The 17,353-nt window shown below is 52.0% G+C and overlaps 1 protein-coding gene across 3 annotated transcripts in view; it reads right to left on the bottom strand.

Moving 5' to 3' along the window:
- Nucleotides 1–3,520: 3,520 nt before the first annotated feature.
- The window catches only part of OLFM2 (olfactomedin 2), an 83,940-nt gene continuing 70,107 nt past the window's right edge, over nt 3,521–17,353 (bottom strand). For 2 of the 3 annotated variants that reach the window (XM_037992383.2, XM_037992381.2), the window contains exons 2-6: nt 10,756–10,905; nt 7,792–7,938; nt 7,340–7,559; nt 6,884–6,990; nt 3,521–4,657 (exon numbers count right to left, since the gene is read on the bottom strand). In XM_037992383.2, the coding sequence (XP_037848311.1) occupies nt 3,980–4,657; nt 6,884–6,990; nt 7,340–7,559; nt 7,792–7,938; nt 10,756–10,905 (1,302 nt within the window). In that variant the 3' untranslated portion in view covers nt 3,521–3,979. The remainder of the gene's footprint in view (nt 4,658–6,883; nt 6,991–7,339; nt 7,560–7,791; nt 7,939–10,755; nt 10,906–17,353) is intronic. The other variant, XM_037992382.2, reaches the window with a different exon arrangement.

Raw genomic sequence — 17,353 nt, 5'->3', positions numbered from 1 at the left:
CTGAATGCCCTATTCCCCCTCCACTTGATGGGCACCAGCCCAGATTGTGGGGGTGCCTGGCTGGCAGAGCTTAGGGACCTGAGCAACTAAAGCCTGGCCCCAGGGGACCTCCCCTCCCACAAGCGCTGAGTTTCTAATAAAGGCCAAGCCTCATAAACAATCACCTGCGCCTGCTCCCATCTGGCTGGCTTCGGGAGCAATCGCTCACTCGCCTGCTGCCTGCCTGCCGGAGCGTTTGTCATTAGGAAGGTTTAATGGGTTTCCTCTCAGCTCCAGAGGGCTGGGGAGAGCTGGCTGCATGGCTACACCGCCAGGCAGAATGTTCTCCCATCGCCTGGTGGAAGGGGGTTGGGAGTGAGGCAGCCGCGCCACCATTCACACTAGCAGTTGGATGTGGGGTTGGGGAAGTGGCTGCACCCCTCCTGGAACAGTGGAGGCCCTGGTTCTGGAAGGATAGGAAATTAGTGGCTGGGGCCCAGAGGGTTTGCCGAGTTCCACTCCAAGGTGAAGAGTGGGCTTTGTGTCCTGTCAGCAGCAGAGCCCAGGGAAGGGTATGCATCGTCCTGTGTGGGAGATGCTGCCCCCCACCTGTGTGTGTGTGTGTGTGTGTGTGTGTGTGTGTGTATGTATGTGTCTGCGTTTGCCCAGTAATGTGTGGGGCCATGTGATTGGTTATCTCTGTGTCCTGTGCATTTCGGGAGTCCCCTGGTCTGAGTGTGACCACCTGCCCCTCCAGGCACCCCCTTCCCTTGTCTGTCTGTGCAGTGGCCAAAACCCAAATGAGAATGTCGCTGTTAGGTAACCATGCCTCCAGAGCCCACTTCAGGGCCGTGATTCATTATTAAGCAGCTGTGCATTCCCTTACCTCCCACTCACCCCCTCCTGCCTAGAACCAGGGCATAAATCCCAGGGCTTTAGGATGGTGACAGTGTAGTCTTCCCTAGTGCCACTTTACAGGCACCTCCCAGGCCAGACCTGCCCCAGGGGGTCAATCTCCACGTCCCTGGCTTCTGTGGCCGCAGGGCAGGGCTGGAGCAGGTCACCTTGGGGTAAACGGGATTACTGCCCCAGGATTGGAGTTGGCTTCGCGGTGCCCATGTCCATGATGAGAGGGGAAATCAGTGAGTTAGCAGTGGACAGCCGAAGACGCACACACATGCACACAGATTGATCCTGGCCTGGGAAGTGTTAGTCTGCCTGCCCATCCTTGTTTGTAACAAAAACCACAAACTCAAAAGCTCTGAGCCTGCGTGTGTGTGTGTGAGGTCTCTCTGAGGACCTGGTACAGACGTGATGGACACACCCACACCCAGCCCCAATCGCGGTTTGAGAATGTGGCTCCCCAGCACTCAGCGTATTGTGGACAAAGATTGTGGACCTCAGCATCCTCAATTCTCTACCTTACTTTGGGAGAACCCAGTGTCTAAGGGCAACAAACTACCCCATTCTCTCACTGTGGAGACTCTCTGCCTCCAGATAAATGTAAATTGGGGTGGGAATTGGGGGGATACAGATGTTCTAGGTGTCCCAGCTTTGTGCTGCTTTTCATTTCATTTTTTCAGCCGGTACAGAGTAAAGTGCCTCTCCACGTGCTAATCCGGGAATGAATCCTTTTTCCGATGTCAAACATATTCGCTTAAATGGAAATTAATTGCTTTTCTTGAGGATTTCTCTAAAAATTGGTTTTAAATGAGTACATTAGGCAGTCCCATTTATTATTCATTGGTTTCATTCCCAATATGGCCCCAGTATCCGAGTTCCCGGAGATGGCAGCATGGAGCGGAGATGATTTAATCAGGGAAACCATTAATTAGAGATGGGGAGAGCCTCCCCCGGGGGGAGTGGGGAGCACCCACTCTGTGGCCTCAGCGGGGTGGGGGTCCGGGCCATTGGGATTCTTTAAATGATGTTTCTGCTCTGGATTCAATAGGAACCAACCACTGGGGTCAACATGGGGCAGGATCACCTGGGCAGCTTCCCCTATCTTCATTCTTGGCCCCTCAGCCCCAAAGGTGACGCTCCTCACCGTTCTTGTACCCCTTCCAGCTAGCCTGGCTGCACCCCTTACATCCACCTCACGCAGGCCTTCAGACAGGCCTGGCTCGTATAAAGCCCTCATCTGGTTCTTCCCCGTCTGTGACTTCCCCTCCCCTGTCTTTAGCCAGATCTGTAAGGCTGCTGAGGACTTAGCTTGTCCTTTTTTATTTTTAAAATTGAGACAAGGTCTCACTCTGTGGCCCCGCTGCAATGCAGTGGCACTCATGGTTCATGGCAGCCTCGAACTCCTGGATTCAAGAGATCCTCCCACCTCAGCCTCCCGAGTAGCTGGGACTGTAGGCGCACACCACCACGCCTGGCTAGTTTTGTCAATTTCTTTTAGAGATGGGGTCTTGCTAGGTTGCCCAGGCTGGTCTTGAACTCCTGGGCTCAAGCGATCCTTCCACCTCAGTTTCCCAAAGTGCTGGGATTACAGGCATGAGCTGCTGTATCCGGCCTTCTCATAGTTCAGTCTCTTCCTGTCTCCCTCATACTCTTCTTTCCTGCCTCCAAAACATCTTGTCTTTTCCTCGCCTTCCCCTCCAAGAGTTCTGGTTCCCCATCAAGGGCTGTCCCTGCCCAATCCCTCTTCCAAGTAAACAGGCTCCATGTGTGGAGGGTGAGTGTGTTCAGCTGAAGGCACCTGAGTGCCCCTTTAGGCTGTTTCTAGCTTTTTTTGTGATTAGCTAACTCGGCACAAATGTGACTCGTTTAAAAACGATTTTTGAAATTACAAAGCAACAAGAGAAAAAAGAAAAAAGAAAAATTCAGCTGGGCCCTACTCTTTCATACCCAGCTTGTCAGAAGCCAGCTCGATTGTTAAAAACCCATTTTAAAAAATTGCCAGACTGGCCGGGCTCAGTGGCTCACGCCTGTAATCCCAGCACTTTGGGAGGCCGAGGGGGGTGGATCACTTGAGCCCAGGAGTTCAAGATCACCCTGGACAACATGTCGAAACCCCCATCTCTACTAAAAATACAAAAATTAGCCTGGCGTGGTGGTGTGTGCCTATAATCCCAGCTACTCGGGAGGCTGAGGCACGCGAATCGTTTGAACCCGGGAGGCGGAGGTTGCAGTGTGCTGAGATCATGCCACTGCACACCAGCCTGGGTGACAGAGCAAGACTGTCTCAAAAAAAAAATTTTTTTTCCAGACCACTTAGTAATGCATCAAGAGTGATCAGAGAGTGGCAATCCAGTGACGGGAGAATACTCATTTGAGACCAGTTTTCATTGTTGTGCTAGAATTCTCAGTTGTTTTGATCAAACTGCTTTTAAATGAATTGCTTTCCATCAAAACAACTTGGGATTGGGTCTCCTCAGCCATCTCTCCAAAGGGCTGGCCCTGGGGAACCCCTTCCCCCCAGTTTGCTTAAGCTCAAGTCATGGAATAAGGGGATCCTCACTGGAGATGGGTCTCCAGGCTTGATCTTTGGGGCCACCTCCACCTCTGCCCCTATTGGACACACAGAGTCATCAAAGCATCAAATGTCAAAGGTCCCGTTTATTCCGGCAAACCGGAAAGAAAAAGTGTAAATAAAAAAAGAAACAGATCCATGCACTCAACTCCTGGGGGTGGGGGTGGGAGTGAGGGATGAGGAATGGGTGGGAAGCAAGGAGGGAGGGGTGGAAGGACAGAGAGAGTGAGAGAGACAGAGAGAGGCAGAGACAGGGAAAGAACTGGAGAACCAGAGCCATAAAAAGAAAAAGACATCCATAAAAAGGCAGAAAGAAAGAAGTGTATTAAAAGCAGGGATCAATAAAGGAGAAGAGGGGAAATTGAGAAAATAGAAATACACAGGCAGAGAACAAAGGCCCAGCAAAAAGGCGGGGAGAAAGGGCATGACAGAGACAGAGATCACCCTTGAGGGACACAGGCAGAATGAAAAGGGCCCCCAACCCCCGGAGGCCCCCCAGGCAGCAGCCTGAACCACAGCATTGGCTCAGGGGTCGCCAGAGGTGCTGATGACGTGAAACAGGGTGACATTGTAGAGCACCTGGTGGCCGTTGTTCCAGGTATAGAGGGCGCGCTCCCGGGGGTTGTAATCCAGCATCGAGATGTGGGAATACTGGTTGTGGAAGGGCACGTCCGTGTACTCATAACTGGACGTGTTGGTGAAATAGGCAAAGTAGACCTTGGCCCCAGCCAGGTGGGAGTTGGTCACGTAGAGCACACCGCAGATCATGAAGGCCTCGCCGGCGCTGCGCTTGGGGTAGCCGGTGTCCCAGGACCGCATGACCTCGAGGGTGTGCGGGTCCAGCCGGCTGACCACGATGTTGCCCGCGTTCTGGTTGGTGGTGTACACAGCCCAGAGCCCGCTCTCGTCCACCATGAAGTCCATGTCGGAGAAACCGCCCCAGGAGTAGGGGAAGGTGTTGTTGTAACCGGCGCCCGGGAGGCTCCTCTGCACCAGCACGGAGCGTGAGCGGAAGTGGTATTTCACCACCACGTTGCTCTGGTACTTGTTATAGAACAGGGAGCCGTTGTACACCACGTGGCCCGTGCCCGCCCACGGCTGGGGCAGCAGGTGCTGGATAAAGTTCTGGCCTTTGATGAAGTCTCCCAGGGTACGGAACTCCAGGACCCGGCGGCCCTTGTAGTAGCCATCCATGTACCAGACCTACGGGAACAGCCGCTGGTCACTGGGGAGGGGGGGCCACCACCAGTGACCCAAGGGTCCCAGCACCAGCTACAGCCATTAGAGATCAACGGTCACTAAGTGGTCATTAGTCATGGGAATTCTGTTGACCATTCATTACCAATTATGGCCCTAGTGTGACCATGATTATCTCGTGGTGACAGCATTAACCACGGGCAGTGAATTCAAGTGATGTCTTATCACTCAGTGGCTGTCCAGTGACCACTAACCACCCAATATCCAATGACCAGGGAATTCCTGGGCCCAGTGAGTCCCCAGGGGCTGCAGTTTCTTGGGGAACTGCATGGCCCCAGTGGGACCACGATCCCAGTGAGTGCTATTGGTCTTTGTTTTTTTTTTGAGATGGAGTCTCTGTCGCCCAGGCTGGAGTGCAGTGGCGTGATCTCAGCTCACTGCAACCTCCCGGGTTCAAGCGATTCTCCTGCCTCAGCCTCCCGAGTAGCTGGGATTATAGGTGCATATCACCACGCCCGGCTAATTTTTGCATTTTTAGTAGAGATGGGGTTTCGCAATGTTGGTCAGGCTGGTCTCGAACTCCCGTCCTTGTGATCCACTGTCTCGGCCTCCCAAAGTGCTGGGATTACAGTCATGAGCCACCATACCTGGCCTTTTTTTTTTCTTTTTTTCTTTTTTTTTTTTTTTGAGACGGAGTCTGGCTCTGTTGCCCAGGCTGGAGTGCAGTGGCCGGATCTCAGCTCCCTGCAAGCCCCGCCTCCCGAGTTCACGCCATTCTCCTGCCTCAGCCTCCCGAGTAGCTGGGAGTACAGGCGCCCGCCACCTCGCCCGGCTAATTTTTTTTGTATTTTAGTAGAGACGGGGTTTCACCGTGTTAGCCAGGATGGTCTCGATCTGACCTCGTGATCCGCCCGTCTCGGCCTCCCAAAGTGCTGGGATTACAGGCTTGAGCCACCGGGCCCGGCCGCCTTTTTTTTCTTTTGAAACAAGGTCTCACCGTTCTTCCCAGGCTGGAGTGCAGTGGCACAATCACGGCTCACTGCAGCCTTGATCTCCCAGGCTCAAGCGATCCTCCCACCTCAGCCCCCCGAATAGCTGGGACTACAAGCACAAGTCACCACGCCCGGCTAATTTATTGTATCTTTAGTAGAGACAAGGTCTCGCAATGTTGCCCAGGCTAGTCTCAAACTGCTGAACTCAAGTAATCTGCCTGCCTTGGCCTCCTAAAGTGCTGGGATTACAGGCGTGAGCCACCGCACCCAGCTGCTATTGATCTTAAAACAGACCTGAAGTGGACAATGCTTCATCCCAAAGGACCTGGGGAACTGCAGCCCCTGGGGACTCACTGGGTCCAGGAATTCCCTGGTCATTGGATACTGGGTGGTTAGTGGTCACTGGACAGCCACTGAATGATAGGACATCACCTGAATTCATTGCCATGGTTAACTAACCCCTGTCACCACGAGGTGACTAGGTGTGTCATTGACATTATCGCTGTCATCATGTTATCTAGCATTTGTTGTTTTTGTTGTTTTGTTTTTGAGACAGAGTTTCATTCTTGTTGCCCAGGCTGGAGTGCAATGATGCGATCTTGGCTCACTGCAACCTCCACCTCCCAGGTTCAAGCGATTCTCCTTCCTCAGCCTCCTGAGTAGCTGGGATTACAGGCATGCACCACCATGCGCGGCTAATTTTGTATTTCTAGTAGAGACGGGGTTTCTCCATGTTGGTCAGGCTGGTCTCGAACTCCCAGCCTCAGGTGATCCACCCACCTCAGCCTCCCAAAGTGCTGGGATTACAGGCGTGAGCCACCATGCCTGGCCTCATGGATGGTTCTTGTGTGTCTAAGTGATAGGCAGTCATGACCATGGAAGCTACTAGAAGTCCAAAGGTCACTGAGCAGTGCTTGGTGGAGGAGGTCTCTTGTCCTTGGGAAGGCATTGGTCATTGGGTAGTTACTTGGACATCAGTAGTCCCTGAGAACTGGTCGGTAGAACTCAGTAACCACTAGCCACTATACAGACACTGGAGGTCAATAGACTGGGATTCACAGGGCTGCAAAGCCCTTGGTCACTTGGGGGTTACTGGACAGGGAGGTCCAATGACCCTGGGGGATCCAGGACACTTTGGGCTACAAGACAGTCACCAGTGTGAACTCCCGGGGCACGTATGGGCAGTCAGAGGCTCTGTCCCTCCCAGGCCCTGACCCCAGGGGTGGGCGCAGTCACTCACCCGGCTATCCGCACTGGGGGCCATCGTGTCAGTCATCCAGGAGCCGAAGCGGGACCCCATGGCCCGAACGGTGATGGGGTTACTGACCCCGGTCAGCTTCCCACAGCCTGGGAGGCAGGAACAGGGGGAATGAGGATGGGGAAGGGAACAGCCCAAGAGAGGCAGGGCAAAGATGAAGTGCTATGATCAAGCTGGGAAAGTTGGGACCAGGGATGAGGGAAGACTCAAAAATCTGGTCCCAATATGTTGTTCAGTTGTGAGTGAGGGGTTAGAAGCCAAGGATCAGGGCCATTTCCAGCTTCTAGACTCAGGTGTAGCCTTAGGTAGGAAAGTCAAGGGTTGAGGTTTAGAAGTTAGAGGTCAAAACTGTGCCCAGCTTCTAGGCACAAACAGGTGATATTGGAGTTGGGTGTGGCAGTCAGAGATCAGGGGTCAGGGTCAAGGGCCAAGGCATACCCAGCTTCTGGGCGCAGGCGTGGAGCCGGGCCTCCAGGGCCATCACCCGCTGCTGCAGGTCCTCGTACCCGTAGGCACCCATCTCCTCCTGGATGGCCGCCAGACTGCCGGAGAGATTCCTCACCTCCTCCCGCAGGCGTACAATGGTCCGTGTGTCTGCCTTGTACTGCTCCAGGACCGAGCTCAGGGGCAACAGTTCTGTCATCCTGTCCTTCAGCTCCTGTGCATCAAGATGGAACCATGGCCAAGCCTGACCTCTGGCCTTTGACCCAGACATGACCTCAACCTCTGACTCATAACTTCACTCTTTGTCTTTGATGCACACATGGCCCTTGGCATTTGGCTCAGACTGGACCCTAGATTCTTCCCAGACATGACTCCACTGTAGGAACTAATGGATACCAAATCCCAATCATTCGTTTGACCTCTGGTCTGGACCCAGGAGGACCCACCTGGAAGCTCTTGGCCGAGAGGGACCCATCAGCCGCCCGGAGCCGCGCATCCAGGCTCCGCATGAGGGTCTCCATGCCGCGTACATACTGGAGGTCGCGATACGTTCGCAGCTCAAGGACCTCCATGGACTGGGAGACATTCTGGACCTAGGAATGGGGACAACTGAAGGGACCAGACCTCCTTCCCCAAATCCCAACCCAGAGATGCCACAGACAAGAGCTGGCAGGGCCAGAGGCTGCGCAAACACCAGACCAACAAGGCCACCTTCTCCTCCCCTGAGCTTACCAGCAGCCTCCCAGTCGTGTGCCCAATCCATCCATCCATCCCTCTCTCCCTCCTACCCACTGGCTCCCATCTGGTCCACCCACCACCACCTCTCACCTCCTCCCTAGTCTCCCAGTTCCACCTTCATCCCCTGTAGTCAATTCGCTACACAGCAGACAGAAGGAACTTTCAAAACAGAGATTAAATCACCTTCCTCCTCCACAGATCCTGCGCTGGCTGGTCCTGCCCCGCCCCCCACCCCACCCACTTCCTCTCTCTTTGTTCTCACAGACTCTAAGCTCCTTCCCTCCACAGGGTCTTTGCACTTGCTGGTCTCTCTACCTGGAGTGCTGTTCCCCCCACATTCCCATGGCTGGCTCCTTCTCATCCTTCAGGGTTCAGCTCCAGCATCCCCCACTCAAAGCATCCTTCCCTGACCACTCTGTCCCAGGTAGCCGCTCACTCACTCTCCTCTTGCCTGGTCATTTCTTTCCCAGTGTGACTACGTAGAACATTCTTATCCATCTGCCTCCTTCAGGTGGGACCCTCGGAGACAGAGGCTGCGTCTAGCTTGTCCACAGCTTAACCTCCAGTGCCCAGCACTGGCCTGGAGTAGAGGCTCAGTAAGTACTTTTTGGCTGAATGAGTTAAATAAACTTCCCTTGCCCTGGCCTCTCCTGACCCAACCTGAGAGTCCCCAGCTCCCACCTCACCGTAGCCAGGAGTTACCTGGCTACGGTGAACTCCACCTGGGTAAGTTGAACTCCCCCTGGCTAAGGTAGACTCCCACCTGACTAAGGTGAACATCTGGCTAAGGTAGCCACCTTGTTAAGGTGAACTCCATCTCTGGCTTAAGTAGACTCTCACCTGGCTAAGGTAGACTCCACCTGGCTAAGGTGAACACCTGGTTAAGGTAGACTCCCACCGTATTAAGGTAGACCCTCACCTGTCTAAGGGAGACCCTCACCTGGCTAAGGCAGACCCTCACGTGGCTAAGGTAGACCCTCACCTGACTAAGGTAGACCCTCACCTGGCTAAGGTAGACCCTCACCTGGCTAAGGTAGATTCCTACCAGCTTCACCTGAGTAAAGTGGACTCCTTACCTCACCTGGCTAAGGTAAACTCAGAGTCACCACTGGATGCTTGTTGAAATACAGACTTTCCTATACAATTATTCACATGACACTTGGAAACTCTCAGAAACCCAGCAGCCTAATACCCACCCTGAACGCCACAAAACATTTTTACAGCACTCTTCCCTTCTCCGCAGTTTCACATTTCAGCTGCCTGAGGCCAACCGCAGTCCGAAAATATTAAGTGGGAAATTCCAGACATCAGCAATTTATAAGTTTTATTTATTTATTTATTTATATTTATTTATTTGAGATGGAGACTCGCTCTGTCACCCAGGCTGGAGTGCAGTGGCGCCATCTCAGCTCACTGCAACCTCCATCTCCCAGGTTCAAGCAATTCTCCTGCCTCAGCCTCCCGAGTAGCTGGGACTACAGGCACATGCCACCACGCCCGGCTAATTTTTGTATTTTTAGTAGAGGCTGATCTCAAACCCCTGACCTCAATTGGTCCACGTGCCTCGGCCTCCCAAAGTGCTGTGATTACAGGCGTGAGCTACCATGCCCGGTCCAGGGGACTATTTTCTATTGACCATGATCAGAAGTAGAAGAAAACTTTTATAGGAGCCTCTTGGGGTGGAGCCTCTGGGCCAACGGGCACAGAGCACCTTCTTAGCAGAGGAGTCTGGTGAACTGCAAAGCTGAGTGGGATGTGCCTGGTGGACCAGAGCTCACACCTAGGACACTGAGATGCTGCCCCTCCAGTCTTCCTTCCTTCCCCTACCCCAACCCCAGTAAGTGCTTGGCTTCTCTCCCAAAATAGCATTGAACAGGCTGGGCGCAGTGGCTCACGCCTGTAATCCCAGCACTTTGGGAGGCCACGACAGGCAAATCACCTGAAGTCAAGAGTTTGAGACCAGCATGACCAGTATAGTGAAATCCCATCTCTGCTAAAAATACAAAGATTAGCTGGGCGTGGTGGCACACACCTATATTCCCAGCTACTCGGGAGGCTGAGGCAAGAGAATCGCTTGAACCTGGGAGGTGGAGGTTGTGGTGAGCCGAGATCATGCCACTGCACTCCAGCCTGGGTGACAGAGTGAGACTCTGTCTCAAAAAAAAAAAAAAAAAAAAAGAAAAAGAAAAAAAAAGCATTGAACAGATAGTGGATAAAGTATCCATCTGGGCATGGTGGCTCACCCCTGTAATCCAAACACTTTGGGAGGCCGAGGCAGGAGGATCACTTGAGCCCAGGAGATTGAGACCAGCCTGTGCAACATAGGGAGACCCCATCTCTACAAAAAATATAAAAATTAGCAGGGCATGGTGGTGCATGCCTGTAATCCCAGCTACTCGGAGGCTGAGGAGTGGGGATTGCTTGAACCCAGTTTGAGGCCGCAGTGAGCTGATCATGTCACTGCATTCCAGCCTGGGTAACAGAGTGAGACCCTGCGTCAAAAGGGGAAAAAAAAAAAAAGGACCTGCCTGGAGAGGAGCTGGATTATCAGCCAGCTCTGAATAATTTGCATAGCTGGATATGGCCACTGGCTGACCTGGATGGGGCTGGAGGGCGGGGTGAGAACTGGGAGATTTTCCCAGCCGCCCCCAGGGCACCTGGAAGGTTCTCACCTTCTCCATCAGTTGCCGCAGCTCCCGACTCCTGCCATCTCGAGAGCAGGTACTCTGCGCTGGGATCACAGCCGTGCAGATGCATTTCCCGTCAGGGGCCTGGGCTGAGGTGTACAGCTGCCAGCCCTCTTCTGGGCTCTGGAAGAGAGTCTGCAAAGAGATGGGTGTCAGAGACTGGGATCCCAGTGAGGGTCTCGCCTCGCCCTCGCTGGGACAGGAAGGGGGCCCGGGGAAATCACAGGTGCCCTTTGCTGGGTTCCAGGCATATGCCAGTGCCTGTTGTGTGTGATCTCAGGCCCTCCTTAAGGAGCCTCATTTCACAGATGGCAAGACTGAGGTGCGGAGGGGTTAAGGAACACGGCAAGGAATTGGAGGACTCAACTGTTCTCCAAGACCAGAATTCATTCTCTCACAGATTCACGCACACACACAACACTGTCTCCGTAACTACCATTAGGACAGAGATCTGCCGGGCGCCGTGGCTCACGCCTGTAATCCCAGCACTTTGGGAGGCCGAGGCAGGCGGATCATGAGGTCAGGAGATCGAGACCATCCTGGCTAACACGGTGAAACCCCGTCTCTACTAAAAATACACAAAAATTAGCTGGGCGTGGTGGTCGGCACCTGTAGGCCCAGCTACTCAGGAGGCTGAGGCAGGAGAATGGCGTGAACCCGGGAGGCGGAGCTTTCAGTGAGCAGAGATTGTGCCACTGCACTCCAGCCTGGGTGACAAAGCGAGACTCCATCTCAAAAAAAAAAAACAAAAAAAAAAAACAAACAAAAAAAACAGAGATCCCCTCAACACCCAAACCTGGACCTCCTCTCTGCTTCCCCAGGCCACAGTGACATATCGGCTCTGGAGCTATCTCAGGACCACTTCATGGTTTTTTTGTTTGTTTGTTTTTCGGGTTTTGGTGTTTTTTTTCTTCTTGTTGTTGTTGTTTGTTTTTGAGACACAGTCTTGCCGTGTCACCCAGGCTGGAGTGCAATGGCGCGATCTGGGCTCACTGCAACCTCCGCCTCCCTGGTGCAAGGGATTCTCCTGCCTCAGCCTCCCGTGTAGCTGGGATTACAGGTGCACGCCTCCATGCTTGGCTAATTTTTGTATTTTTAGCAGAGACGGGGTTTCATCATGTTGGCCAGGCTGGTCTCTAACACCTGGCCTCCACTCCAGCCTGGGTAACAGAGTGAGACCCTATCTCAAAAGGAAAAAAAAAAGGATCTGACCTCAGGTGATCCACCCACCTCAGTGCTGGCATTACAGGCGTGAGCCACTGTGCCCAGCCATCAGGGCCACTAAATGTTAAGTGCAACCCTGCTGTGCCCCACCCTACCTGGAGCCGCTCAGGCAAGGTAATGGCAGACAAAATGCTCAGATAATCCAGCGATCAATTATGGCTTTGTTTCCCAAGCCATGCTCCTTGCAACACTGGTAATCTTACCAGGTGTGCTGGGAAAAGGATGCTCTGTGGTCAAATAAATGTGTGTCTTACTGGGAGAAACAAGTTTTGTTACTGCGGGACTTATCAGAGCCTTAGAAATGCTAATAAGTACCAGGGAACTCTAGGCATAAGACAGTCATAAACTTTAAAACTGACTAGAAGATACCCATGAGGCAGGTGGATCACCTGAGGTCAGGAGTTCGAGACCAGCCTGGCCAACATGGTGAAACCCTGTCTCTACTAAAAATACAAAAATTGGCCAGGCGTGGTGGCGGGCGCCTGTAATCCCAGCTACATGGGAGGCTGAGGCAGGAGAATCGCTTGAACTTGGGAGGTGGAGGTTGCAGTGAGCCGAGATAGACCACTGCACTCCAGCCTAGGCGACAGAGCAAGACTCCATCTCAAAAAAAAAAAAAGAAGATGAGAGCCTCTTCTGTCCCAGGCATAGGGTCTGGGATAGGATCAAGGAAGAGAAGGAATGAAGAAAACATCTGGTGGTTGTCCATGGAGCTACTAGGAGAGACGGACATCTATCACTTAATGCCATTGATACTTCTGGAACCACATGCTGCAGTGAGTGCTTTGAACAGATAGTGCAGGGAGTAACAGGGGGTCTTCCCTCAGGCTGAGGGTCTCTGAGGAGGTGTCCAAGAGAATGGGCTCTTGAGATGAACTTGAGGGACGAGTGAGACAGAACAAAAGGAGAAGGCAGGGGGCATTTCTGTCATTACAAATCCTGATCAATATCTGGAGGGGCCCAGGAACGTTGGCTCACGCCTGTAATCCCAGAATTTCGGGAGGCTGAAGTGGGCGGATCACTGAAGGCCAGAAGTTTAAGACCAACCTGAGCAACATAACAAGACCTCATCTATACTAAAAATTAAAAAAAAAAAAACAACAAAAAGACATTAGCTGGATGTAGTGGCATGCACCTGTGGTCCCAGCTACTCAGAAGGCTGAAGCAGAAGGACTGCTTGAGCCCAGGAGATCGAGGCTGTGGTGAGCTATGGTTGTGCTACTGCACTTCAGCCTGGGCAACATGGCAAAACCCTGTTTCTACAAAAAATACAAAAACTAACCAGGCATGATGGCACACACCTGTGGTCCCAGCTACTCACATGGCTGAGGCGGGAGGATCGTTTGGGTGCAGGAAGTCGAGGCTGCAATGAGCTATGGCTGTGCCACTGCACTCCAGCCTCGGTGACAGAATAAGACCCCATCTCTTAAAAAAAATAAAGAGGCTGGGCGCAGTGGCTCACACCTGTAATCCTAGCACTTTGGAAAGCTGAGGTGGGTGGATCACATGAGGTCAGGAGTTCGAGACCAGCTTAGCCAACGTGGTAAAACCCTGTCTCTACTAAAAATACAAAAATTAGCCGGGCACGGTGGTGGGCGCCTATAATCCCAGCTACTTGGGAGGCTGAGGCAGGAGAATCGCTTGAACCCGGGGGGGTGGGGACGGCAAGCCAAGGTTGCAATGAGCCGAGATCACACCACTTTACTCCAGCCTGGGCAAAACAGCAAAACTCTATCTCAAAAAAAAAAAAAAAAAAAAAAAAAAAAGGATGTGGGGGAACGTGAGGGTTGTGGGGTAACTGGCTTGGGCTTGCACATGTAGGTTTCATTTGTTCAAAACCTGAAGTCTTTGCTTAAGACCTGAAGGAAGTGAGGGAGGAGCCATTTGGATATCTGGGGAAGGGGTTCCAGGCAGAGAGAACAGCAAGTGGAAAGGCTCTGAGGCAGGACCACGCCTGGTGTGTTTGTGAAACAAGGAGGAGGCCCACGTGGCTGGAGCAGATTGAGTATGGGTAAGTGGAGGCAGATGAAGGAAGGGAGGTGATGGGGCAAGGCCTTGTGGGAAGCAGTGAGGGCTTCGGGTTCTGCTCTGAGGAAGGTGGGAGCCATGGAGGGTTCTGTGCAGAGGCGGGACATGACCTTACTCGGGTGTTACAGCGACCTCTGCCTGCTCTAGAGGATGAGGGAGGGAGGCCAGGGCAGGGGTGACTGCACGGATCCAGGCAGGCGATGATGGGTGGTGGCCATAGAGGCGGTAAATGGAAGATTCTGGTCCTATTCTAGGATGCATTCTGACAGGCATGGAAGAAATTCTGATTTAAAAAACCCCCAGTGTTTTACAGAGAAACAAAGCACCACAATCATTGATCATCTGCACAGCCGTTACTAGATCTCCCAGCAGAACCGGTGCCGTGAGCTGCAGCACAGAGAAACCAAGCTGTGAATTATGAGCAATCCCAGGGACTCCAACTATTAGCCCACCTTTTTCTCTCCCACTCAATCAAGTCTTTTTTTTTTAAGCCTTATTGGAATATGAGCAAATGATATAATTGTACAAATTGTACAGATGAGCTTGACTCCCCCACTAATCTATAAGGAAAACAAACCATTCATAAATGCCAGCTGAAACTATTATAGTTAGTCATACTTTGAGCCTTTGTACACCCTTCCTAAATGGGGATAACCCCTTTGTAAGTTGCACATCCTCAGCCCCGGCAGAGAAGCACAGTAACTCACTTTCTCCGCCTTCCTTGTACTCAGGTAGGAGCTGGGTGGAGCTAACGTTCACTGCAGGTGTGCCCAGGATTGGCCACAGCCAAGAGCTTTCTCTGGTGGTCAGACTCCACCCTGCCCTTGCATGGGGCCAGCAGAAAATACACCCAGCAATCGTCAAAGATGACCCACAGGCATTAGTGATTAACACCACCCCTCTTGCCTCTACAGTGGGAAAGAACTCGAAGGTGTATGTTCCATGAAATCTCCCAGAGGAACCCATTAGATTTGCACCTCAGTTGTCCACAGAAGCAACCTGCTCCTTACTTCTCTTTTATTTATTCACTCATTTTATTATTTTTTATTTTTGGGACAGACTCTTGCTGTGTCACCCAGGCAGTGGTGCGATCTCAGCTCACTGCAACCTCCACCTCCTGGGTTCAAGCGATTTTCATCCCTCAGCCTCCCGAGTAGCTGGGATTACAGGTACCTGCCTCCATGCCTGGCTAAGTTTTGTATTTTTAGTAGAGTTAGGGTTTCACCATGTTGGCCAGGCTGGTCTCGAACTCCTAGCCTCAAGCGATCTGCCCACCTTGGCCTCCCAAAGTGCTGGGATTGCAGGCAAGAGCCATTGCGCCTGGCACATTTATTTATTTTTTTAAGATGGGGTCTTGCTGTTGCCCAAGACTGGGTCTTGCTGTCACCCGCCACTGGAATGCAATGGTGCAATCCTAGCTTACTGCAGCCTCAAACTCCTGGGTTTAAGCCATCCCCTCCCACCTCTGCCTCCTGAGTAGCTGGGCCTACAGGCAGGTGCCAACACACCCAACATTTTCTTTTTTTTTTTTCCTTTTATAGAGACAGAGTCTCGCTTTGCTGCCCAGGCTGGTCTTGAACTCCTGGGCTCAAGCGATCCACCTGCCTCGGCCTCCCAAAGTGCTGGGATTACAGGTGTGAGCTGATGTGCCTGGGGTACTCATTAACTCTCCCTGCATGGGTTTCCTTCACTTCCTCTCTCACTTCACTGCTCCCCTACTGGTTCTTCCTGGACTCTCTTAGGTGGATACTTGCACTTACATCCTCCCTGAAGAAGCCTGACCTAAGACAGCAAGGATGGCCCAGTACAAGAGGAATACCCCATGAAAGCCTGTGCCTTTGGTTCTGGGAGGATCCAGAACTACTCTCCTACCTCCCTTCTTCTTCTTCTCTTTTTTTTTTTTTGGAGATGGAGTCTCACTTGGTCACCCAGGCTGGTGTGCAGTGGCACTATCATGGCTTATGGCAATCTCACCCTCCTGGGCTTAAGTGATTCCTCCCTCTTCAGTCTCCCGAGTAGCTAAGACTAAATGCCTTTAGTCTCACCATCACACCTACTACTTTTTAAATTTTTTTGTAGAGATGAGAGTCTTGCTATATTGTCCAGTATGGTCTCAAACTCCTGGGCTCAAGCGATCCTCCTGCCTCAGCCTCCCAAAGCACTGGAATTACAAGGCATGAGCCACTGTTACCTCTCTGGTTATTTTTGCTTTTTTGTTTTATTTTGAGAGGGAGTCTCGCTCTGTCACCCAGGCTGGAGTACAATGGTGGGATCTCGGCTCACTGCAGCCTCCACCTCCCAGGTTCAAGCAATTCTCCTGCCTCAGCCTCCCAAGTAGCTGGGATTACAGGCATGCGCCACCAAACCTGGCTAATTTTTGTATTTTTAATAGAAACAGGGTTTCACCATGTTGGCCAGGCTGGTCTCAAACTCCTGACCTCAAATGATCCACCTGCCTCAGCCTCCCAAAGTGCTGGAATTACAGGCATGAGCCACCTCCTCCGGCCCTCCCTTCTTGATAAATCCAATTCTTTAAAACAAAAAAACAAACAAAAAACAAAGAAAAACATCAAACAGGAGCCCAAGCATCCCTGCCCCTCCTCCCCTGGCTCTGGTCCCCAAGCAATTTGGATAGAACCCCCCAAGGAATATCTTTTGTGCAGAGACAAAGCCGCTGGTTCAACGTAATTAACATCTTCCTACATTTCCTAGTGTGTCCTTTGAAGCAAACAAGCCATTTTCTCTCGACAGAGGAAATATTGAATTGTAAAAGAGAAGCAAGATTTAAGTGGTGCAGAGAGAAGGCCTCCATGGTTTTCCTAAAATAATTGTCTGCGTTGGACGCATCTCACCGGAGTGTTCTCTGCAGCAGTGTAATTAAATGCCTGGGTTTTGGCTGCCAGATCTCAGCACGCAGAGGTCCTCTGTTTTGGCCATTGGGTTTAAGTTCAGATATGCAGTCAATGCATGTCCCTAGGAACCACTGGAATGTTCTGGAAGGTTCAGCTATGTTCAGAATGTTCTGGAATGTGCTAGCTCTCCCAGACTGGGTCTAGCTTGGAAACAAAGTTAAGAGCTCTTGGCAGTCAGAAGACTAGGGAGGAACAGAGAGTGTCCTACTCTAGGGGAAATGCTTATAACAGCAGGTGCAAGAACACAGGCGTTCTCCAGCATAGAAATCTGTGGTCTAGCAGCCTGTCTCACCTTGGATGTGGCAGATGTACTAAAGAAGCCAATGCACTTTTTATTTTTCTTTTTTTGAGACAGGGTCTTGCTCTGTTGCCCAGGCTGGAGTGCAGTGGCATGATCTAGGCTTACTGCAGCCTCAACT

Source organism: Chlorocebus sabaeus, chromosome 6 (genome assembly GCF_047675955.1).
Source record: "Chlorocebus sabaeus isolate Y175 chromosome 6, mChlSab1.0.hap1, whole genome shotgun sequence".
Lineage (NCBI taxonomy): Eukaryota > Metazoa > Chordata > Mammalia > Primates > Cercopithecidae > Chlorocebus > Chlorocebus sabaeus.
This window is presented reverse-complemented; position numbering and strand designations above follow the sequence as displayed.